This window comes from Rhea americana, unplaced genomic scaffold (assembly GCF_003343005.1).
Source record: "Rhea americana isolate MKP2758 unplaced genomic scaffold, rheAme1 scaffold_57, whole genome shotgun sequence".
Classification (NCBI taxonomy): Eukaryota; Metazoa; Chordata; class Aves; order Rheiformes; family Rheidae; genus Rhea; species Rhea americana.
The window spans coordinates 1,933,597-1,958,640 of record NW_028186723.1 but is presented as its reverse complement, the minus strand read 5'-3'; the positions used below and the strand labels follow the sequence as shown (position 1 = coordinate 1,958,640).

General features: G+C 39.0%; 1 protein-coding gene across 1 annotated transcript; it reads right to left on the bottom strand.

Moving 5' to 3' along the window:
* Window positions 1-7,861: 7,861 nt before the first annotated feature.
* PLEKHS1 (pleckstrin homology domain containing S1) lies at window positions 7,862-21,990 on the bottom strand. Its single transcript, XM_085319083.1, has 12 exons — window positions 21,960-21,990; window positions 20,617-20,705; window positions 20,406-20,512; window positions 18,872-19,006; window positions 17,460-17,532; window positions 15,817-15,912; window positions 12,047-12,157; window positions 11,184-11,299; window positions 9,744-9,953; window positions 9,538-9,639; window positions 8,778-8,913; window positions 7,862-7,978 (listed from the first exon to the last, which is right to left on the bottom strand). Exons 1-12 carry the CDS (start codon window positions 21,988-21,990, stop codon window positions 7,910-7,912), a joined length of 1,275 nt encoding a protein of 424 aa, XP_085175209.1. The 3' UTR covers window positions 7,862-7,909.
* Window positions 21,991-25,044: the final 3,054 nt, after the last annotated feature.

Below are 25,044 nucleotides of genomic sequence, written 5' to 3'. Positions count from 1 at the left end.
CACAAACCTACAAGGAGCCATCAGTGATCTTTCTCACTCATGAATGAAATCAAAAGGGCCGTGGAAGAACCTAGGGAATGCCAGCAGGGACAGCAAACTCATAAAACAGCTCATCCACTAAATGATTATAATCAAGCCATTTCATTCTGTTGCCAACTAATTTGCTTTCTYCTTTCTTTTTCATCTCTCTCCTTTCTAATCCTTTGACAGTACTAATTGCAGCTGGAGATACTAGTRTGCAAATCAGAGAGTCCAGTACGAAGGTAGACAGTGCATGCAGAAGGAGCTTAATGCACAGAAGAGAAAGTCCAGAAAAGGAAATGAAGGACCACATTTGTGTCTGTAATGAATATGATAGTGGCAGAGCTTGCTGGAGTGAACAAAGATTTGAGCAGGTTGCAGACTGCACCAGCCATAAATGAAATGCTTAATCAGTTAGGGAAATTTCAGTGATTACACAGCATCAGATCTGGATGCTCAGTGACTTTTCAATGAAAGCTAGCAGATGTTAGGGCTCTCATCTCCCAGTTTGGTTCCTATTATTTTGTTTCCAGGATGTTCCTCCAAACAAGCAGCCTGATTCCTTTGTCTGCTGGGGACAATAAACATCTCACCTTCCTTTTCAATAGATTTGGCCATGGCCCCAGGCTGTTCCTCAGAAAGCACCAGGGGCAGGTAAAGGCAAACAGCAACCAGTCACTGAGGAGAGCAGGTTACTAAGACAAAGAACTATGGTTCAGATCATGCCCTCAGATACACATTTTACTTTACTTTTCTTGGATCTTATAATACATACACCACAGATCCTGAGGAAGAAGCAGGGTATGTGCTTCCTGGCCCATACATGGGAGAAGAGCACCACTACCTACCGGGGTGCTTATCTTGTCTAGGCCATACTTGGTGTCTCAAACCTGTAAGGGGGTCAGTGGTTGGCAGAAGCAATCCTGCTAGCATTTAATAATAATTGGATTATCATAACGAATTTACTCCCAGAGGCTCTGCACTTGCTTAGTTGCTGGCTGACTTGCCCTCAGATATGACATTTGCTTATTGATTCAGTTCTGCGTGGGTACATTCTGTCACATTATCCGTCTCCTTGCTGCAATGCCAAAATATCTCTGGACTATTCCTAGCCTCTTGATCTTCATCAGCATCAGTGAATTCCATTTGCAGGAGTTAAACAAGACAAATAAAAATGAATGGAAACTCTCAGGGTGCCAGGACCATGGGGCTGTTGTTTTTAGCAATGTTTCATTACAGTGCCAGACAGACTGGACACATATTTGTTTTGAGTCATTTCAATGCTTCAGCTGCCCTTGAARAGCAGGTACTGCCACTAGCCTGATGCTAGGAATAATTTTAAGCTGATTTATTTCAAATCATTGAATATATCAAAACTTATTTACAGCAGAGTACTTTGGTTTTTACAGGCTTTGACTTMATTTGTTCCTCCCCCTTGCTGTCTATATCTACTTTTGACTCAGTTTTCCTTTCTCTCTATCATTTTCTGCCCTCCTAACTACCCTCCCACTACTGGGACTTTCTCGGAAATGTTTCTCTGCGAGCACTCACCTTCATTCTTAGAAAAAGGAGCACAAGAACATTTGCTTTGAAGCAAAAATTACTTCTGTGAAGAATGATTTTGGGCATCAAATAAGATAGAGGAGGGGCAAATCTGTGGACAGAAGGCCAGAAAGCCTTCAGGGCATCTAATCAGTTCAAGGACATTTAGAATATAAATGAGGTTATATTGGCAAAGTGTATCCTGACATCAAATACGCAGCTTCCCTAGGACTGATCAGTAGGGRCTGCTGAGGAGCTTGAGTGCTTGAAAAAATGGGCTTCTCTTTGGTGAAAAAATTGAGCAATCTTCATAGCTGATGGTAGCAGCAGCCATCTAACAACCCTTGGAGAAATATGAACAGCTTTATGCTGTGCTTTATAGACACAGACTGGAAACAGAAACAGATTTTATGAGAAAACTTACAGAGACAGAAAAAAAAATGGACATAGATTTCTTGAAAGCCATGACAAGTGCTRTTGTTGGCTGGGTCTCAGGAGGATGTTCTGTGGCTTTTTGAGGTCTGTTCTGCCTGCAAAAAATGCAGCTCTCCTCCTGTCCACTGCCAGAAGTGACTGCTTCCCAAAATTTACTGTTGGTGTCAGTAATTCAAGTACTGGGAGTTTCATCCTGGTGTTCCCCGTCTAGGACTGTTTGCAGAAGAATTGGTTAGTGGATATGTAGCGATGGTTCTTGGGACCCTCAGCCACAGGGTACCTCCCCTGGTGCACATACAGGGCGGTTGCTCTGGTTTGCTGTTTTTCGTATGCCTGCATAGACCACGTCTGCAGCACAGGCATGCTAGGTTTGGCGCTTCATACTGGAGCTGATCAGTGCTCAGCATGTCCACATGCCCAGATACCCTGGGCAACTATACAAGCTCCCTGCAGTCTGCCAGTGCAACATTTCCAGGTAGAAAAGGACAAGTCTGAGAAATGAAAACATGTGGTTTCATTTCCAAATGGGTTTCATAGCACACCATTCAGTGATTTCACAGAAAAATAAAGGCAGACAACGCATATGCTCTAGTTCTTTCAATCTTTTTTTTTTCTCTCTCTCTTTTCTCATTTTTCTTCTGGAGTTACAGAGATGGAGGCTTAGATTAACTTGTTTTTGCCTTCTAGAGCAAGTGTTTGAGGATATATGACTTTTTTCAAATGAAACTTATGCCATGGGGAAAGAGGTCAAACTCCTTTTTGCTTTGATTTTTTTTTTCCCTGTTTCAAAGGCCATTAGAGACAAGYCTACATCCAGTTGTGATGGTTTGTGATAGACACTGACTAGGGCAAAGCTACAACAGAATATCCCAGGAAAGGCACCCTCCTCTGGCTACTTGGCCTGTATGCATTCACAAAAACATTACTAAAAGCAGCATCCTTATTGTGCATGGCAGTAGCTGTTTGAGATCATAGGCTTGTTTACAAACTGTGTAATTATAATAAAGCACTACTTAGAATTACGTATGCTTAAACTAACTTTATGCCCCAGCACACAGTTTGTTTGGCACAGACAATGTTGACAACATCCACATCTAACATCCACGGAGTGCGTGTGGCTATATCTGATGTGTCTGATYCACTTGACAGTTTGCTTTTATATCCATTGATCAGCTTTATCAAACCCATTTCCTCATTGTGACTGAGGAAATGAGCCAAACCGAGAAGGGTAATGTAAGTGAGACCTTGCAGACCTAAACTATGACATGCAGATTGTTTGTTCTTGTTAGTCGAGGACATGTTGAGTCCTTCAGGGAAGAGACCCCTGGGCTGCAAACCTCTGGCCTGTGACTAGGGCTCTGAAGCACATCTTATAATGACGATAATAACAGATACAGTGTTTTAAAACATGGTATTAGCAAAACTGCTAACCACAGCCTTTCTTTGTCCTCAACTTTTGGGTTATGTAAGAAACTAGTTCTCGGGCACATATCTGATCAGTGTTTGATTCCAGTCACTCCAGGATGGAAAATTCAACTATGCCAGACTCTCGTCTGCTGCAAGTCTGGTCCTGCTGGCATCAGAGTAGCTTTGTGCCTACTAAAGAGCTTGCCCTGCTGTGACTTCAAAGTGGGAAGGCTGAGTCACTGAGCAGCTGCTGGTAGCAAGGAAATAGCTTCTGGCTGCTGACCATCTTCACTGTCGTAGAGCGCAGAGATGGGATTTCTCTTAAGGTGTTTTTGCTGAGTGAAAGATTTGGATTAACCTTGGCCAACTTCTCATTTTCTTGAAATGATGCAATAAATTAGAAAGTGATAAGAGCCCAACAGCAACATTTGACATTCCAGTGGCATTTCTAGGAGCTTCCTCACACGTTCAAAGTTCTTTGCAATGACCTGCTGGCTAACCAGCAGAAGGGAATTGGGTAGCTACAGAGAGGCATGGTTGTGGGATGGCTGTTTTTCCTTGAGAAACCAATCAAAAAAGCCCACAGCACATCTAAGATTAMCCTGTCAGCTCCCCAGATCTGAAGGTGGATTGTCCTGTGGCTAAGACTTTCTGCCAGGATGCAACACTCTCTAGCCCCTGCCCTGATAAAAGGAGCACCAGCAAGGAAATACCCTTGTAAATATAACTAATAATAGAGCCTGAAGAACTTGCAGAAGCCATTCTACTGAGAATTTTGTAGATACTTGGTGGTGCTGCTCTCTGCAAGCAGCACACAGCCTGGATGAGTCAGTTCCCTGTAGAGAAGCATCACCTAATGTCTGCTCATGAAGGTGCTCTCTGAAGGGCACCTGAGCATAAGCTACTGTTCTGCACTGAGGATGAATTTTCTCTTATCACTGAACATCAGCACCTCTTCATAGTACAAGACAGGCACTGGTGACTCTCCCCAACCCCACCTGTGTTTGCACCTTTCAGCAGATGTTCTGGGAGTGAAAATGGTTAATTCTTTTGGATGTGATGGTGAAGATAAAATTCTTTGTAAACAACAGCATGATGCAAATGTGTGTGAAGCCACTTTTTGAATTCTAATGAGGGAGTGCAAGGAAATGGATCTCCTGAGGTCACCCCTCAAAAATCTGAGGCAAAATACAGAATACTGTCTAGTGTTCCCACTTCACCATTGGTCCATTTTCTCTCTAGTATGGGAGATAATATTACTCTCCTTTACTGCTTCCATGTGCTGAAAGTCCAGAAACATTGCAGCATCTCTGGTTGTGTATCCCAGGTTGGGTGGACTCTAAACAACCTCCAGTCCCAAGCACTGTGGCTAGGCATTGCACTACGCAGAACTTGTTGGTAGCTGGGTTCAGGATAGATGCAGTTAACATGGACTCCCTTCCCCAGCTGGATTTGTTCTCTTGCAAGACTTGCAATGATCAATGTATGGTTCTAACACTCTGGTGTCACCCCCAAGAGGAAGTACTTGGGTTGTGTGACCTGTTTTGTGCTTGCTGTGATTTTTATTGTACTTAGCTTCAGTGGTATCACATCAGTTTGGACACCTTTTCTTCTCATCATATTCTCTCTGTTCTAGGACTTGCTTTCTCCTGGACAATTGCTACTCTCCTGCTGAAACAAGTCAGCCCCCAGCCTGTACTGACACATCAGGTTATTCCTCTCTGGGTGCAGGACCCTGCACTTGCCTTTGTTGAAGTATTCTGGAACTATCCTGCGCTTGATAAACCTGCCCAAACCATATTCTTGCCCCAAGGTAACATTCTCCTTTGGTTGAAAGGTGCAATGTGCATTGCTCAATTTCTGCTTCAACAGCAACGATGCATTCAGGTTCCACTGGGAGATTTCCACTCACCACCATGTACGATTCACAGTTTCTTTGCTAGTTCAGTTCTTTTTGGAAATGTTTCTCTACAAAGTCTTGCTTTAAGACTTTCTCACCTCTTTTGTTCATCCATAACTGGAAACAAAAAGTACTTCATGTTGCAGTTCAGTGGCATATAACCATTTTTAGGAAATGCTTGAAAAAGGTAGATGGAATTGGGGATAATTGTTCTGGAAAAGAGACGGAAGAAGAAGCGGGAAAAAAAAACATCTTTGAGAATGAAGATTTMTTTAGAGACAATGGAGATTGAGCTTTCACTGAAAACAAGGCAAGAAAAAAATTCCAATTCATTTTCAGAAAAGATGATCTAGGATAAATATTAGAAAGAACTTCCTAATCATACAGAGAGGAGTCTTGGAGCAATGCGGGAGGGTTTCCTGTTCTAGAGTTCTTAACAAGAGTTTAGGTGAACATTTAGCAGGAACAGTCAAGGGAGAGGTCCTCAGTGGGTACTCTTAGCCGGATGATTTGCGATTTTAGTATTCAGGCCAAAAGGACTGTCCTAAAAGGCTGACACAGTTACAGAGCTGAACAAGCCTTATCTGGCTTAGTTATGGCTTAGCCATCCCAGCAGTCAGAGACTCTTTGGACAGAAAGGGCTGTATTGTGCTCAGAGAGACAGTGCAGAGCTAAGGACTCCTATAGCAACATTGGAGGAGAGCTCTTAAGAAATATTTTTTCTTCCACTTTCAGTCTGTAGTTCTARAACTTGTATCTCCCTCTGTCTTTATGCAGGATTCAGCATAAAAGGGCCTTTCAACATGACTGAAACAGAAATATGAAAAAGTGATCCCTTCCCACCTTCAGAAATAAGCACATCGCAAACACTTCTCTTTTAAGAAGAAAAGATAGGCCTCTCTTGAATAGGAGGTGGAATTCAATTTGATTTAATTGTACCAATATCTTTGTTTCAAGTTACCAATGCTTTCTTCATCTTTGGCTAAGTAACATCTTGTAAAGATAAAAAAAAAAAAAAAAAAAAAAAAAAAAAAAAAAAAAAAAAAAAAAAAAAAAAAAAAAAAAAAAAAAAAAAAGAAAGAAAGAAAAAGCTGAAAGCTGAGATGGAATTTTAAAGCAAGGATACAAATTAAATTTGTAAAATTTATTACTGGAGTAAGTGGCACCACCACTGATTTTAATAAGAGCAGTTTCTTACACAAAGTGTCTGATTTGGTCTATCTAATTCAACTGGGACCTGGACAAATGTTGACTTTGGACCAAACCAACCTTGATCAAAGCTTATACAAATCTGCTAATATTAGTAACACTATGACTGGTAAAATCTATAATTATTTTGGCAGTATCTGGCAAAATAAAATGATCTGTTCTTAGATATAGTGGTGGTTTGGTTTCTTAGCCTATCACTGTACATTAATGCATGTATGTATGTAAACATACACACATGCACACATATATACAAATGTGTACATATTCATATAGAGAACAGGTATATGTTCTGCATAAAATCTATATTACACTATCTTTCTGTAAGCATCAGAGGTCACTATAGTCCAGGACAAGACTTCCTTTTGGCAGCTACTAAAGGCACCCCTGCAGATGTCCATATCAGACACCAATATATTTTGGTATGACAGTAACTGAAAATCAGTCATGTTTCTATGATACTAATGGAAGCAAGGAATATTCACAAACAAACATTGACATATTTACAGGAAATTTATTTGTCTGGGAAACAAAAACACTTGTTCTGGAAATGTCACTGTATCTGGGATGTCCTCGTGGTAGTATTTGGTAGAATAAAAAATATCTTTCAGTGAACTCTGTTTGCATGGGGCTGTGTGCACATGCCTTCACAGTCATCATTTCTCTCWGTTTTTCCCAGTTCTCTTGATCAAAAACACTTTTCCAAAGGAGGTCAGCTCTGTACTCTCCCAAATGCTCCTGGTTCCTGCATTTCTCATTTAAGGCTTGGTTCAACTGCCAAAGAATCCAAAGGTGCTTCAGACACATTCCCTTTTTCCAACTGGAACTTTTCCCCATCATCCCTTAAATGTCTTTTCGTGGCTGTAATATAAGAGGGGTATAACACAGCAGGAGTCCCCACTGAATCACTGCTACACGATGCTTTATTTACCAACCTTCCTTCTCGCATTACAGGTCTCAGTTTGCCTTTGCCTTTCTGTAGTTAGTTAACAGGAAAACACATCTTTATTCCAAATGCAGGTTGTTTCCACACCCCTAAATGATTAGGGGATCAGTACAAATGAGTATAATTCAGTGTAAAGAGACAAACATAGGTATGAACCAAGATTTTCTAGTGAGGTAAGAAGTGTGTACAGTGCAAAGGTTTGACACATGCTTCGACATTTAGTTTTGTTCAATCTATTCACTCTGGCCAAACACATGCCATTCATGTGTCCAAAACAAGTTATTAGGACATAAAGTGAAAATGAAATCCACATCTTGTATTCTTTGTACTTCAGCACAAAAAGCTGCCTGGCAGCTCTGTAAGGTAAAGATTACATGCATATGCTATATATTATATTCTTCTTCACTATTCTTTCCATCAAACTTTAGCACTTAACCGCTGAGGTCTTTTTTTCAGGAACATGAGCATCCTTTAGCATGGAAGATATCTGAATCTGGGATCCTACATACAGTAAGTTTTACCTTAAAAAAAAAAAGAAAAACAAGGTGAGAGATACTGTTTTATGCTTATTACAGCTGATCAACATCTGTGCTACTGTATGACTTGTATTTTTTACCAGCTAAAAGGATAGATCAGTATTTTTTCTTGCTGTGAATGGCTTTCTATTCTTTAGGTGCGAACAACATCTGATGGCCTCAACTTTCTAAGCAGAATTTAAATATGAAGGTGTTCCTTCGTAGGTTGGAGAGCCTGGATACTGAAATAGGATTCCATTTAAGAGAAACATAGGACTCAACACATAGCAGATCGCTGTGCAGTTTAAGGCACCACTAAGAAATCCTCCAGGTTCTTCAAAAGAAAGTAGCAAGTATCAGACAAGGAGCTTGCATAGTGCTTGATTAAAAAAGGAATAGGAGGTAGGAATTTTTTCTCTGTGCTCAATAGCCAGATGGCTAAGCTACCCTTGAGAGAAAATTCTTTTGACCAAAACCACCACAAGCTCACTGGAGGCGTTCCTTTTATTCACCAACATTTGCATTCCAAGGTCCTTATCTAAAAAATACCAAGTAACTCTAATTTATAGTTGGCCAGAATCTTGCAAGGTTGCTTCAGGCTCTTTGAGATCAAGCCCTCAAACACAACAGTGCAGACTCTGAATTTCCCAAATAGCTCATGAATCAGAAGCACTATGTCAGAATGATGCTGAGGGGCCATTTGGCACTGAGATTACTAATGAAGCTCTTTGAAAGGTGAAAAATAACTTGCTTTCTCATTTGGTTTAATTCACTTGACTATCACATTCAAGTTAGTTGAGCCTACCTCCTTTCTTGTGGACCTGCTGACAAACAGGGAAACTTCCTCCACATTTTTTGGGTACAGATCATTCACAGCCACTATACGGTCTCCATGGTTAAATATACATCCCAGTCGGTAAGGACCAGTCCAGTGTGACACACTAGGCATTGGAAGACAGACAATAAAGGAATCACAAGGGATATCTAGTTATTTCTAACAGAATGAAGATGACCAAATAGGATTGCATTTGTTGATATTTCCTTCTTGAAATAACTTATAGTGTAAGTGATATTGTAATATTGTGATATTGTGATATTTTTGATCTGCTTCTAGCTGAAATGAAATTGCTCCAATCATCCCAACAGGTCCCTGTAAAAGTGTACATGACCCTGACCCCAATACAATGTTAGTATTAACAAGGTCAAGATATATCCCTTCCCAACATCTCTATCATTTTAGTCCACCAAATCAAAGGCAAAATTGACTAGCAGTAACTATGTGATTCACATGAATATGAGAAGATTAGCTTTTGGATGGGATTTAATTGCACAAGATGCCATAGACATCTCAATTCTATACAGTCCCTTTCAATAGGGAAATTGGAACTCAACTATAGGAACAGTTGGACACAGCAGTAGGAAATTTCTGGAGTTCTAACATACACTGATTCTGTCCTGTTCCGCACAGTCAAAAATGTATGTGGAGGTATCCACACTTCTATCTCTATGTTGATTGTCACTCATTCACATCTGACAGGCACCATCATAAGACATCCAGAACTCACCATATTTGTCCTGCTGCTTCAGTAAGTGTTAAGTAATTGTTAACATCAGTCAGGGGGATGAAAATATCCAACTTCTGCAGCTGGGTCTCATCTGTAACTTGACTGTGAGAGAAAACACCAGAGACAAGGCATGCTTATCAGTACCTCATCAGAAGCCTGTGAATACATCTGTCTTCTCTGCAATGTAAAATGGAGAAGACACTTACCTGAGTAGTATAGTCAGCTGAACCACTGAAAGGGGTAATGAGTTTTGCTTTTTCTGGAGGGTTGGCTGCTGCCCGGTGCTGCTTTCTGCAAGTTTTAGGTCTCTGTTTGCCACCAAGTCTCTTGGACATGCATTGGTTTCTTGGCACTTGAGAGGAGTCAGGAGTCCATCACTGGTGCACATGCGCTGGTGATCCTCATCCAGGACCTGACTGAAGAGAAAGGGCAACAGAAAATGTACTCGTCTGGCCTTTCCAGTCACAGTTAATTTTGCTTTGTTTGAAGCTAGGTCAAATAGCTGTCAGTGAAGCAAAGAATAACAAGTTCTTGTAGCATATCCAGTGGACAAAATTACAGCTGAGTAAAATAAACTGTCCTTCTAAAAATGGACCATAAATCTCAAAATAAACCTTTCAAGTATTTAAAGACTACTATTAAGCCTGAAAACATTCCAGCTAAAAACATGCTTTGACAAAGAAAGTGAGTACAGATTGTTGGCGTTAGCTGTACTGGCTTCTGTGGGGATGTAACACTGTCCTCTGGGGGATACAATAATGCAGATATGCTTAAATGTTTCTTAGGTTATTTGATTAACCACGTAACAACAGGGGCCTTCTCCCACCAAGACTGGAGCGAGTTCTTGGTGGGTTTTAACTCAGATGGTATAGGCTTATAGGGTTACACAGAAACACTTCAATGAGTCTATCATAACAAACTGGTTCATGAGTTTGCATTTCCAACTCCTTCCTACTAGGTAGAGGAAGATCTGACCACCTGTTAGTTAAGGCCTGTCACCTACAAGTAACACTCCTCCATCTCAAAACTGGTATCCTTCTGCCATGAAGGCACGCTTCTCTTCAGTGTAATGTGCTATAACATGACAGCTGTAAAATTTAATTATGGCACTAGAACTGTTAACACTAATTTCAGATATTTTGGTAGCTTGCCAAATACTGCACCTTTGAGTATGCAGCAGTAGATCCATCCTTTGGATGGCATAATGGAAGGAAGATGACCTTTTCAAGATCCTATAACCTCTTACTAGCAAAACTACGATCTAACATCTTAGATCTCTTTTCCTCTTTTTACCACTAGACAGTGCTGCCTGCTGTGGAATCTGGCTGGCTGAAGTGTCACTGGAGCTTGGCTGGGGTATCTGAGTACAGTGGTTGCCTGTCGCATCATAAGACTAGAAAGAGTTTCAGTCAAACAGAAGTGTTGTATCCTACAGTCAGAGCCTATCTAAATGCATGAGTTTGCAAAGTGAGTTTAAATTTCACTTTGATAAGTTTGAATTTCACTCTAGTGTACTCAGTTGTTTTGAACTTTCTGAACCAAGACCAAACAGACTCATTCAACCAAGATGAAACCAAGACAGACAGCTCTTCCTATATCACTGTATCACTTCTAACTTTCAAAACCTTAATAAAGTTGTTACTTACAGTGATTTCATTGACATATAAATGTTCTCCTTTACAGTATTCTTCTGCACTGGCTTCTCTTGCATAGGAACATTAGATTTGGCTGTAGAGTCAGGCTTTGATATTTCAGTATTACACTGTTAGAAACATATAACAATATATGAGGCAAATGTTCCTGTTCTGCCTWCAGAAAAATCTTCTTGATTTCATTATTTTATTCAGTATTTGTGCTGTATAATGATAAACCACTGGCTAATACAGCTTAGCTTTCTTCAGATAAGTCACCTCCCAGAAACAGTGAGCTCTAAATGGTTGAAACTTAGATGTTAATGTTATCTGGTATTAGTGACACTATCGTTTGCTTTCCTTTCAGACCGAAACATAATCAGCTATATTCTGAAGTATCCCCCAAAGCTACTTCTCTTGCTCCCTTTTTTCAAACTGAAATGCATATATCAAAACGTTTCACAGCATGTTAAAATTACTGTTTGATTTTATGCTGTTTACTGTCACTTTAGTAGAACCATGTTTTAAAATATTTAAAATAATGTACAGATAAATTTGCTAAAGAAGTTAATAGTTTCTGAAAAAACTGTGACAGAGTGGGCAAAAACCATTTACAATGAAGTAGTCTGCTTGAGGAATTTCAAGAAAATCAATATTTTTGTCAAAATGCTACTTGCTACCAGAAAAATCCTTTGAATGAGTATATTTTTTCTCATACAAATGAACGCTCTATCACCTACTGCTTTATAAATGTATTTCTCCGGCAAAGTATTAGCTCCCTCTATATACCAGTCCCTCCTTGGATTGTTAAATGTATCCTGTATCTTTGGAGCTAGATTATAGTTACAAAACAGAAAAACTCACATCTGTTAAACTACCTTTGCTAAAATGTTGCTCGGAGTTTTGTAATAGTCRTCGTCTTCCTCCTCAATGTCTTCATCTGTTTCTGATGATAATGGACTTTCCTCAGTCTTTCCCATACTTTTATTCTGTTAAAATAATGTTTTCATATTTAACTGTTTTACAGATTATTTAATGTGTATTTTTCCATTTATTTGGAAAAGTAATAGAATCAGCAAGTATCCACAGGAAATGTGGGAAGACTTGCTTCTCCTTGAAGAGAGAAATGCTAATACAAGTTTGTTTTAGGATAAAGGTATCTGTAATTGTGCTTCTACTTTTATCTTTGAGATAAACTGCACATCTACAATACTGGCCACTAATATTAGTATTTCTCATATGTTGGTATGTGGTAAGCAGGAAGCTACAGTTCACTGCGTGCTCAATAATTGTTATCTTATTTTAAAACCAAGGTAAGTGTGTTAAATTCTTATATACGACTGCATGTATTTAGGATACATTCTTTTGTACAAAAGATTTTTTATTTGGGTTCAGTCCTAGCGTCCTTATCCTAGGGAAAAAATCCAAAAGAAATCTAGAATTAGATAGGAAAGTATTTGCTATTTTCAAGTAACTGCTATCAAGTAAAGAATAGTTTGGACTTCCCTGATTAATGACAAATCTGTTAACTCATACTTCTCCATGAACTAGAACAAACCTCAGAGGGCTGGAGATCCAGCATTGAATGATTTGCAAACTGAGGGATGTTCTGCCTTAAGATGCTTCATAAATACTCAAAATAGTAAGTTTTGGACAATTTCATAAGTCAAGAAGAAATTAATCTCTCCACCAAGTTTATCTTTTTAAGTCACAAAGATAAATTATTTATTTTTATGTCTCCTTATTGACTTCACTATAATGAAAAAAGTATGGTAATTAGTATTTAGTTTCCTCACAGTGCAATTCTCCATGCCATGTTTCTGATGCAATAATTTTTTATCTCTCTACCTACATCCTAGGTTTCCATGGTGATAATTTTAATAACTGCTAAATATGCCACCAAATATATTAGCGTTTTCAAAGTAAAGTAAATTAAACTAATTACTCCCTTTCATGTAAAGAAAAGAAACTGGCATTGAATAGAAATTAGGCATTTATGAAGGCATTAGGCATTTATGAAGGCATTTATGTTCCTTGTGGGTATAAATGTCATTAAAAAAGCAGCCCATGTTCTAGGAGTCAGTGCACACCTACAAACAGTCCCTCAGGACATCTGTAACAAAAATCCTTGGTGGAAACTGGACTGACTCTATGCTCATAATCTAAAGTTGTGAACAGGTTTCCCAGTGAATTTTCAGGGGCTTTGGATGAATCCTATAGTAAACACTGGGGAAAAATAGGGTAAAGGAGGTGATTTTATGAGCTCTTGAGACCCTCTGACCCCTCTCATGAGTAGACAGCACACATCAGCTTCCCAGATTGATCTTTCAGCCACTAACAGTGGTCATCTTTTGCAACATAAATACGGTGTTTTCTTGGCACCATCTCAGATTTAGGGGATAATGGGAAGTAGAAGGTTAAACTGCTGCAGTAGCATTTGGCCTAGATCTCAGATCTTCCAGGTGCTTTGGAAGTGGAGTAGTACAGTTATCTTCATTGTAAAATCATTCTCAATCTTACAGCTAAGCAAATTATTAAAGGCTATGTTGAGCCAAGGTGAGATTAGGAAAAAAGCAGATTACAAAATAGATTAGCTGTAGCACAAATGGAATATGAAAGGGGTAACTGGAAAACAATTGAGCAATTGTTAGTTTTAGGCCTTTTAGGGGAAGAGTCAAAAGCTATGCACTGTGCTAAGCTCTTTAAAAGAGGGACTTCTCTTTTAATCACATATGTCTCACACATATTAAAGCCAGTGTTCCTGACTAGGATGCCTAATCTTGACTGGTCTGTACGTCAGTAATGAGTAGTACAGGGTGACACAAGTCACAACTCACTATTTTGATGCATTTTAGGTATTGAAAGCTGCATATGAAAACAGCTGATAATGAACTGCCTAGTAAACAGAAATTTGATTTTGTAGCCCTAGAAAGTGGGTTCAAAAGGAACCAGGTCCTGAAAACCTCTCTTAGGTTACTGAGTCCCTGACTATGTGACTAGATTCCCTGACATTGAGGAGCCTGTTTGCAGGAGTAATAGTTACTCACCAAAGAGTTTTCAGGATTAGGACATGCAAGAGGGATCCACCAAAAGTAACTAGATACTGGGAATGTGGAGTCATACTTTTAACAGGAAGTAAACGCAAGACATAATCTGTAAATAAACTGTCTAAATATCATTGAGCAGAGAAAGGATACAGAGATGTTAGCAGATACTAAACTTAAGAGGCAAGTAAAATACTTTTAACACATGATCAATCACTGTTCCTTGTTAGCTCTCTGGTAAGGTCATTCATAATATTTTCACCCATCCTGAAACAAAAATATGAGCTTCCTGCTAGTCCCTCTGCTTCAGATTAAAGAGTAAAACACAGACTGTAAAACACAGACTCCTTATTGTTTATTCCTTGTGATCACTCTGTCCCACTCTCAACAGCAGTATATAATACACACCCTCCATGTCACCGTGATTATGAGAAGGATTAATGAGAGAGACAGGAAAGCGATATGTGAGAGAGAGATAGAAAGAAAGCGTTGGCATGCATACAAAGTAGCACTAGATAAAAAACAAAGTGTTTGATTTTAAACTGAGTTAATCCAACCCAGTTTAGGGCTCAGACTCACAACTAAATTCATAAATTACTGCATGTCAGCTCTGCTGTGGTAACTACCCATGGCATTACAAGGTAGTTTCAACTATTTTCACTTCATTAAACTAAATTTAGCTGTATTATCTCATACTTGCTGCCAGGCTGTACGTACACGGATGGTTATTGCAACATGTGATTTATAATCCTGCTAGCTGTGATAGCAAGATAGATTCTTTCCCTATGTCTCAGCCACTCCAGATCATAATCCAATGTATAAACTGCTAATAAAGATGGTTTTATAATCAGCTGCCAAACTGTACACTGGCATGGTGGAGCCTTGGGCACGTATTTTATTTTGTTGACTCTGCTGCAAAGACAGTAACCAAGGGCAGAGGGCTGGTAAAAGATATCTGAAATTTGCTGCAGCTACTTGTTCAGGGAACACAAGTCAGAACCTGCAGCCAATAATGCATGRTCATGTTTATCATTTTATCTTTTAGAATCATTTCTACCAGATATGGAAGCTAAATTACTGGAAGCTRTACTTATGTCAATATAAGGTCAGCCCTGAGGTGTTCTTCAATATAACAAAACTTTGTTATTTAGTTCTGTTAAACTGATTCAGCTGCTATTTGCACACATATTCTGAAAGAGGATAGAAAAATAAACCATTCAGAAAGAGTGTGGCACAGCTGAGAAATATGGTGGGAGGCATAAGTCCTCAAGCAGGACACCTTCAGAGCTCTCTATCAAGCTTCTTAGAGGTGTCACAAGTTGCAATCGCTGCAGAGAAACTCTAAGGATCTGTCCCCAAGAAACAAAGTAAATGAAAGGTATTTCAAGCAAGTTCTCAGAAGGTTATTTTCAATGCCAAATAGATTAGCTCTATTTACAATATTTTTACGTATATTTACAATAGATTAGCTATATTTATAAAACCTTCATGATGAAAACTCAACATGCTTGTGAAGTAGATGAATAATCTACAGGTACAGATATTCAGGTGAGATGAGAGCCAATAGTTACTTCAGCAGACTGGACAARTCAAAAGCTGCTCACCAGGCTTGGAAAAACTCTTCTCAGTGAGTTGTACTGAGACTGATGGGGGCCAGGATCTGAATTAGGCCTGTTCTTCTCTTCTGAGAGACCTTTCTCCTGTATGGAAAAGAAAAATGTTGACTCCTACACACTCTGCAGATGTTTTACTTTGCCTGTTGCTGGGTAACAGCCTTTTTAAGCTTCCTTCAGCAGACTATTGGCACAGAGCTTTGTAATCATAGAAAACCAATTTTTCCCTGGCTGCTATTCAGTCTGCTGCCAAAGGATGGAGCCTGTAATTGCTCTGGGATAGTAGCAAAGCTTTCCTTCCTTTCTATTTACATTTTGAGGGAGAAGATCTGAAAGGCACAGAGGACAGCTAGGAATCCAGGTTCCAGTGGATGTCACTGGAACTGAACTCCCCTCTAGGCTTTAAAGTCTGAAGAGAAACTCAAAGAAAAGMGCAATCACAAAAAAGGAAGAACATCACCAGTAGCTGCACAAAAAATATTCAAATGGCTTTGCCAAGACATGTCAAAGCCAATATGTAGGGGCTTATTTTAGGGATGAGAAGATGACCACCAATCTTTGCCAGTCAGCTGATATGGCCAATGAATATTAGTGCTCACCGCCATGAACACCTGCCCTTACTTAAATGCAGATTAGTAAAAAAAAAATATGCCAGTGCTGACCCTGCGTGGGGACTCTGACATTATAATCCAGATCCTACTACATAAAGCTCCAATATAATGCAGAATACACCAACTGGCAATCAGTGCATGCTCTCAGAACTTATTTTGATTGAAACTAGCAACTACACAAAACAAATTTCACAGTTATCCCTGTCAGTAAGCTCATTAGGGACTGCTAATCTACCTTCTGGATGCTTTGGCTTTCCAGGTGGCTGGTCATAGCTACATCATTCAGGGATAATGGCAAAGAGCAAGGTCGGCTTTTGACTTCTGGCTTTGCAAGATCTTGGTTCTAGAGAGAAGACAACAGCAGTGTAAGACAGGCATCTGAAGTGCATGGGCTACAAGGAACAGGGCATCTCAGTAGTAGTAATTCTACTTCTAAAGGCTCAGATAGGTTTTATATGTGGTATTTTGCAGGCAAAAATAAATTTCCTCTACTTAGACTCTGAGCTGGCTGGAAGCTGTTAGGATGTAAGCAGCGTAGTGCTGAGTCTGAAATATTAGGCTCACCTGACCAACAAAGTACAGAAACTTAGGCTTTACACTGAATTAACAGGCTTCCAGTTGGTTCATAGCACTGACAGGCTACATGTGAATCAAACTGTAAAACAGCATGTAGACATATCCAAAAAGCCCACAGTAAAAACTGTACACAGGTTTTCATTCTGAGACATCAAAGGTGCAATTCATTGCAGCATAATGTTAATCACCAACTAATTTCCATGTGGCTTATTCTTCAAAGAGATTGCTTCAATGTAAAATCAATCCCAGTGGAACACAGACTGTGCAATGCCTGCTTAATTCATAAGTCCAGCCTAATTGATCTATAAGGAAAATTAATTTTCTACTAAAAATGTCAAAGGCCAACTTGCAAGGTCAAAATCAGGAAAATTCCTTGCCTCTTAGCACAAGTTTCTAATGAACTTACAAACTGCTTTCTTTCTTAAATCAAGTCTAGTAACAAGTCACCTGAGGACATCCACCTTCTTTCGCCTCCCTGCAGATTGAAGATATCTCAGTGACCCAGTCCTCTATCTCTTGCCTGCAGCGAGGAACAACATAAATGCAAACCTCRTAAGTAAACTGCAAGGAAAACACACTTGCTCACCCACTTCCTCTTATGGGCCTAAAATAACACTTTCTGAAATCAACAGGGAAAATTGCTTCTTCCTTTGAAGAGAGTGCGTTTGGGTGGCATGCAGTTCAAGATTAAAAGCTAAATCTCTGAAGGTGTGTGTGTGTTTGTGTGTGTGTGCACGAACACATGCACACGCAAGAGAGGTGAAGGAGGGGTGGAATGGTTCCTACTGCTTCATTTGCTATGTGTAATGCTGCTTTGCTCTGTACTGCCCCAAAAATGGCCAGTAAGGCTTATGAATGTGTTTGGGCAGACAGAATGAGCAATGGGTCATGAACGCCCCATAGAAACACTTCTGTGCTTGCGAGTGGGATTAGTTTGATGAATTCCAGACCACTTCCCATCAAATACTTGTGAAAGGAGTGCCCTGAGCGAAGGTGTGGAATGGTGTACTCAAGCAACGCATAGGTATGTGTTTTCCTTTGTGCTCGTCAGCCTTTCACACATCAGCTGCTCTTCTGCATTAAGACAGAAAAACCCTTGACATGCTTGTGGCTGGGAAACTCAGGGCAGAAGCTGCACGTAGCAGCAGAGAAGCACCTTGCCAAATGTACTCCCTCGCTGAACTGGCTGCTCACCACAACAGCAGTAATATCAGCTCTTGCTGAAGACTGGATTATAGATTGGGAAAGCAGGGAGTGCAGCAGCCGTGCTGCTGAGCTGCAAAGCCAGCCATCTGAATAGAGGCCCTGAATCATTCCTTTTAGAGTCTGTTTTCTCTTCAATCTGTTTTTCTTGATAAATAACCTTTTTTCTAGGGCAGGATTATTTCCTGTGATTTATCCATAAGCAGCATAAGCTTTCCTAACTCCCAGAAGCCACAGGGTTAGAAGACAAAACTGTCTGCTCTTCCCTGACCCTTTACTGATAGAGATTSACGTTACAGTAGCACACTGATAAAATGTTGTTGCCATGCCCACTCCCAGCTGTGTACTTCCATTACTTTCTCATGTTGAATCTTATAATAGCACGGATATTGGGGAAGTTAAATCAGCTGTCTGAACCAGTAGAAAATTAACCTTGCCACAGGAAATAAGAAAAGAAAGAAAAGACATAAAGAACAGTTTTCCGCTGGATCATTTCATCCTGGAGTTACACAGTCAGTAGACCTGATATGAGGAGAGACTGGAACTGCTGGCCAGAGCTGCAGGAAAGGAGAAGGACCTTGCCCTGGGGCAGCAGCATGTGTTACAATCGCTTAATTGTAATGTCAGGCTGCACTTACATGCCTTTCTATGCATACCTGCTCCTCCCAATGAGGTAGTAACTTCTGTCTCCAGTATGAATAGACATCACCTCTTCAGGAGGACATTTAAACATCTTCCTTACCGTTGCCATCCTTTCAGAATTACTTATGCCAATTTCTACATTTATGATCCTGTGAAGATAAGCATATGAAACATCCTATATATACACATATATACATGTATGTATGTGTATGTATTTTACACTCTAAGCACAGCAGGACATTAAAAATCTGCCTGGAAAAGGTATGTACTTTCCCTACAAAAAATTCTCAATAATAAGGCACACTTCCAAAACATTTCTTGTCTTTCAATAAAGAAAGCTCTAAAATGAACACATAAAAATTGACTTTTACAATGACCTATGCCCAAATTTTGGAAACTTCTTTTTGAATAAAGGGGCTTTTGCCTGCACATAAAATCTTGAGAAGTTGTAATAAAAAAAATGCTTTGCAAATCTTGTTTCAACAACTACAGTTTTTCAACAACTTATCAAACAGTAAGTTTGATTTGAAACCAAACGTACCTTAACAGTGTTCTAATGGAGGACAGCAGGAACAAGTAAGATGCACTTTTAATGTATTCTTAAATGGAAGCCCTGTAAGTCTATTAATTTCCAAAAYGTTAAATTAGATCAAATTGCTATTGTAGCAAAAATAGTAAGAACAATGACAATAATGATAATAATAATACAGCAATACACCCCTGAGCAARCTGGAAATTTTTCCAAAGCTTCACATTAGAAATCTTTTTAATAGAAGAAACACAATAGCAATGTGAGTCCAGTGATCTCCATGCTTAATAAGTCCTGTGGCCTTTGGATCTGGTCTCAAGTCTGACTGGTAAAACCTTTACATTTTTTTGACATAACTGTTTCCCTTTATATATAATATTATATATATATATTTAATACCACAGGTAACACTACAAAGCCAATGACATCCAGCCTTGCTGCAGCCTGCAATGGGCACCGTCTTGAGTAGAATGAAATGACCATCCCAAATGTGCCAAGCAGAGCATTTCTCAGGGTAAGTGGCAGCAGAGCAGCCTACATCAGCCTAAATGGCTAACAAAAAGCAGTGAGACTTCTGCTCTATTTTTGGAGCACTTTACAAAGTCAAAAGGTAGGAAAGGTTCTGTTCAACAGTTGAGTGGTACACTCCATACTTACTTGTGTGTGAATAAATGCATAGTGTCATACTCACAGAAGATAATTTATCTTTTACTACAGGAATATAAGCCTTCTGGATCATGGAGCCAAGCTGTCTGCTTTGCAGACACCATACAGTCACAATCCCTCAGGTAAGTGTGTCAAATTCCACCAGAAACATTTAGAATTTTTACTTCTACATAAATTATATGCTATAAGCTGCATCAAAAGCCTACAAAAGTCCATGGGACTCTTGACTCAATTCTTGAGTAGAATTTGGCTCAAGAACCTCAAGCAGCAACTAACATCTGCACAGTTAGTGGACATTTAAGAATGGTGATACATGATTTTAAACAAAAAGATGATGCATTAGAGTTACATACTGATCAACAGCTATGCAGCCTTTTATATTCTGGCCTTTTAGGTACTTCAGGGTGTAATAATCCTTGCTGGATTTGCACAGGATGAAAAATCGCCTTTTCCAGGAATTCTGACAAAGAGAAAATAATTTGTCTTTCATCAAAACTCAGGAGAGCAGAAATAACAGATGTTTCTTGAGGCATTGCTGGAATATGACTAATCTGTGGCATATACCTGTGAGCTCAAGAGTTGAAGAGGTGGCGATTTGGTGAAGAATCCATGCTTGCAAACTTCATCACTGGGGGAGAATATATTTTGAACTCCTAGCAATCAAAGAGAAATGAATAGCATCATTATTCAATTTGTTGCTAATTGATCTATTACAAGGACCTGCTCARACTGGAAACTGTTGCTGATCACTGGGCTTCTGTGCTTAAGCGGCCATGAAACACGTTCAATTAGAGATGACAAGCACAAATCAGAGCTCTAAAATGCAGGGCCAGGCCATCCTCCGCTGATATCAGTGTGTTTGGGCTGACAACTGGACATATCTGTAAGTAAAAGAGAGTGCCAGTATATTGCATTGCGGGAGGTGGCTTGGAAGATACTGTAAGGCTCTGTCTTAGGTCTGGTCTTACTTAACTTCTTACTAGTGATCTGAAAGAGAGTAAGCAGCATGCTAACAGCATTTRCAGGCAGCATTCAGTTTGGATGGGGCACCACTATGGAAACCACCCTCCTCTGTGAATTGTGACACACCACCAGGAGAACATCTACCATGGAAAACACAAGCTAAAACCTCAGGGGYGGGTGGGAATATCTCAACGAATATTTATTCGTGATGTGCATACTCTGTGGTCAGCTATAGTTTCAGACTTGTATTTTCTCATCAGTGGTGGATTTGTAACCAAAATCTCAGTCTTCACTTATTAATGCACTTTAATATAGTAAGTGGAAATCTCATTCCATCTTTTAAGCTGTAAACTCTGTATGGGAAATTAAGATTTCAAAAGAATTCAGTGACTGAAGGGAACACAATCAACAACACTTTGTATCTTTCAGTAAGGGACAGTAGAGGACGTACATAAATTTTTGGAGATCCACCAGCAATGTACCACAAACCAAACTTTGTGGTGGCACGAGAAACACTTTGTGCTGAAATTACAACTGACTTCAGTAGAGGTAAGATTTCATCACTAGTGTCTTGGAACTACCGATGGTATCTCCTTGTTCCTGGTTAATTTTTAAGGATTTTAATCTTCTTATAGTGTCTGTCTAACCTCTGTAACAGGCCAAGAAAGATTCTGTTTTAAAGGGATGGGTTGTATTTAGGATAGATTTGTTACAGAAGGGAGCAGAAGAGTAGAATTATGGAATTAACACACAGAGTAAGTGCAGCTGGACTCATCTAATTTTCCTAATACGCTGTCCTCCCCCCCCCTTTTTTTTTTCTTTTTTTACTAACTTCTTAAGACAAAGTCCTTGGCACAAGGAGGGGAAAGGTATAGTGTCAAATACTGATGAAATGGCTTGAAACCTGACACAATTGACAAATTTCCATAAATTAAATTTTGTACCTGTAGAATTTCTTCTATTTCTGGATGCCATCCTGACCGCTTCTTCCACTCAGAAAATAAAGAGAGCAAAAACCCTGAGGCTAACTCCTTTCACTTGGATTCCGGCTGAGCAGTATTTTATTGTACTTACGGTCACCTGAGAAAATAACAAGCACTTAAAAAGTGTTTATTTCTAAAGCGATGATAAATCTATATACAAATAAATACAGAAAGATAAAAATCTATAGTAAATTATAATAATGCTTATAAAATACAATTAGAATATTTAATATATACATTGTATTATATATTAAAATTATAATTTAATAATTATATAATATCATATATTAATCATTTAATTTACAAAATTATGGAGTTCAAAGGAATGACCCAGGAACTAAGAAGATCTGTCAATGGAGTCCCATTTTGTCCCTTTATAACAGCTGCAACCCAGGAACATTGCATCAGATAAATCTTTCTGACAGTGATTAGCAGTTGATTGAAATTGCAGTTGATTGAAATTGCCTAAAGTAAGCATAGCCTGGCCTAAAGAGCTTAAAATCTAAAGATATTAAAAAAAAATAGTAACAAAACTACATGTCTAATAATTTACAAGTCTTTAGCGCCATTAATACAATGCCCTCAGAGCAATTTATAAACAACAATACATTTCAAAGCATTCTAAGATGTGGATTAGTATCACTATTTTACAGATGAGTGAACAGACAATATCTATTTTTACTGATGAAAATTGATGTTCAGAATGTCCCCTCCAATTTTACCATGGAAATTGGAATCTGCCTGTAACTCTCAGAAGAGGCAAGATTATCTGTCTTATAGCCAGGCTGTAGCAGAGGTGGAAATAGGGGATAAAATTAAGGTAAAACTCAGTAATACACTACCATGTTCTTCTCCAAAGTTTTGTTAAATAACCATTTAATAAAATAAGCAAGTAGCAGTYTGTGGGATTTGATAATTGCAAGAAGACAGAGATGGAATATTTAGAAGGCAAAAGGTGGTTTTGGTTTATGGACTTCTATTATTGTTTTTAAGTTCATTTGCCTTTCTCTTAAATAACACTCTTCAGTGTTTGGATAACAGAGCTAGACATCCATTGTATTGCTTCTTCTTTGCAATTCTGGACCCCTGCCAATCGATTGCACTATATTTTGGTACTATATTTTGGACATTGAACAGTTTATTATGTCACAATTACTTGCTTATTTAAAATCAGATCTAGTTTCTCTCATTTAGTTACATTTCCAACAATATCAAGTTTTGTCCTTTCGTAACACCATGTGAGAAACGGTTTTCAAAATTTCCTTTTGCCCCACCGTAAGTCTCCCATTCCTTGCAAAATCAAATCCTTTTCTTGTAATAACTTGGCTTAAACTTGCCTGGCAGCTACAGCAACATTATATGGCCTCTAACATGCCTGTTTACATGAAACTGCAGAGCTTCTGGGAAAACCTACAGGACTGCAGCACTGTTCTCTTGTTCCTTTCTGAACATCCTGCCTCAACCGAGAGATTTAAGTGGTTTCCTTGGCTTGTATACCTTCGGAGATTTACTCCACAGTATCAGAAGTAAATATGAAACAGCTAGGAGTAGCAGTCAGAAACAGTCTGTTATGGTACCCAAAATTTTGCCTCCCTCACTCAACTGACGTTACAGACTTCAGTGGCTGTTGTTTCAGGTGACACCATGGTGCCAATGCCAACAACCCATTTCTAACGTAGGTCCGTGGGAGAGCTCTAAAGCATTTCTGCCTGTACATTTTTGATAGGAAAATTTTGGCATTTTTGCCTTTTTGGGAGAAAGATTTGTTGTACAAACGTGCTGACGAAACTACACTATAAGCTTTACTGCCTAGGCTTTTTGCCTAAAGAAAAAGGACAAAAAGCAAAAATAAGCAAGCAAACAAAACATTTAAAAAAAGAAGTGACTGTACGCAAACTCAGACTCAAATGTACATTCCATATATTCATAACCCCCACACCTGGGGTTTCAATCAAAGACACTGCAATGTTCTTCTCAGCTTGACTGACAAAGCCATCACCACTGGCAAGTGATCTGTCACAAAAACATCATACGAGTCTATAACAGGATAAAAGTCTCATCTAGGTTTGAGTAAAGTCAAGATCTGCAGGTGGAAAAACAAAAACTTCTGGGATTACAATAGGCTCTTAATCATCTGTGTGATCTCACTCTGTATTTTGAAAACAAGTTTATAATTGTTACATTTAATCATTTCTTTCTCTTCAATGGAAAGCAACCTTTTAAACCACTTACTTCTAATTCAGAGTAGACAACGCCAATTCCATGATTATATCCCTTCATATTTTGGAAGCATGGTATTAAGAAATTTGATTGCTTTCAATCTTTCAAAATGTAATAGGACACTTCAGTTAAAATGCAAATAAAGTGTTGCAAATGAATTAACATTATAAAGCTTCAGATATAAATCAATACTATGTTAATACTTACAGGCAAAATGTGTTCATGGTGTGGAAGATCTAGTAGAAATATCCCTTAAAACATTTTCAAGTTACCTGTATCGTTTTCTGCAGCACAACACAATGTATTATTGYTCTGCACAGTGACTGCGTTCTTATAAACCTTGCATAAATACAAACACCTTGAAATATGACCCACAAGGAAATTCCCATTTCTACCAAAGGAAGCAAATAAAAGATTGTTCTGAAAGGGGAAACCTGGTCACAAATGAACCTTGTAGTTCACTTACAAGGGGGGGGGAAATAATAATACACACATTTGAGCCAACCATAAATGTCTCCCACGCAGAAAAAAAAAACCCCRAAGATTGTTTTGTTTTGTTGTTTCAGTTTTCCAAACAGTCCCTACTTATCCCCGGAGCAGTGTGTCTACAGTATCACGTCAACTTATTACTGGGCTCACTCCTAGGTCAACTTTTTGGCTTCTCTGCAGAGACAGCCAACAAATCATTAACGATAGTATATCTTGTCACTCCACACTAAATGGTGTTCAACTAAGCCTGCAAATATCAAGGGAATTGCTTTTAGAAAGAAAATAATTATAAATTTGAACTGAAAATAGGCTAAAATGCCCTACCTCACGTAAGTCA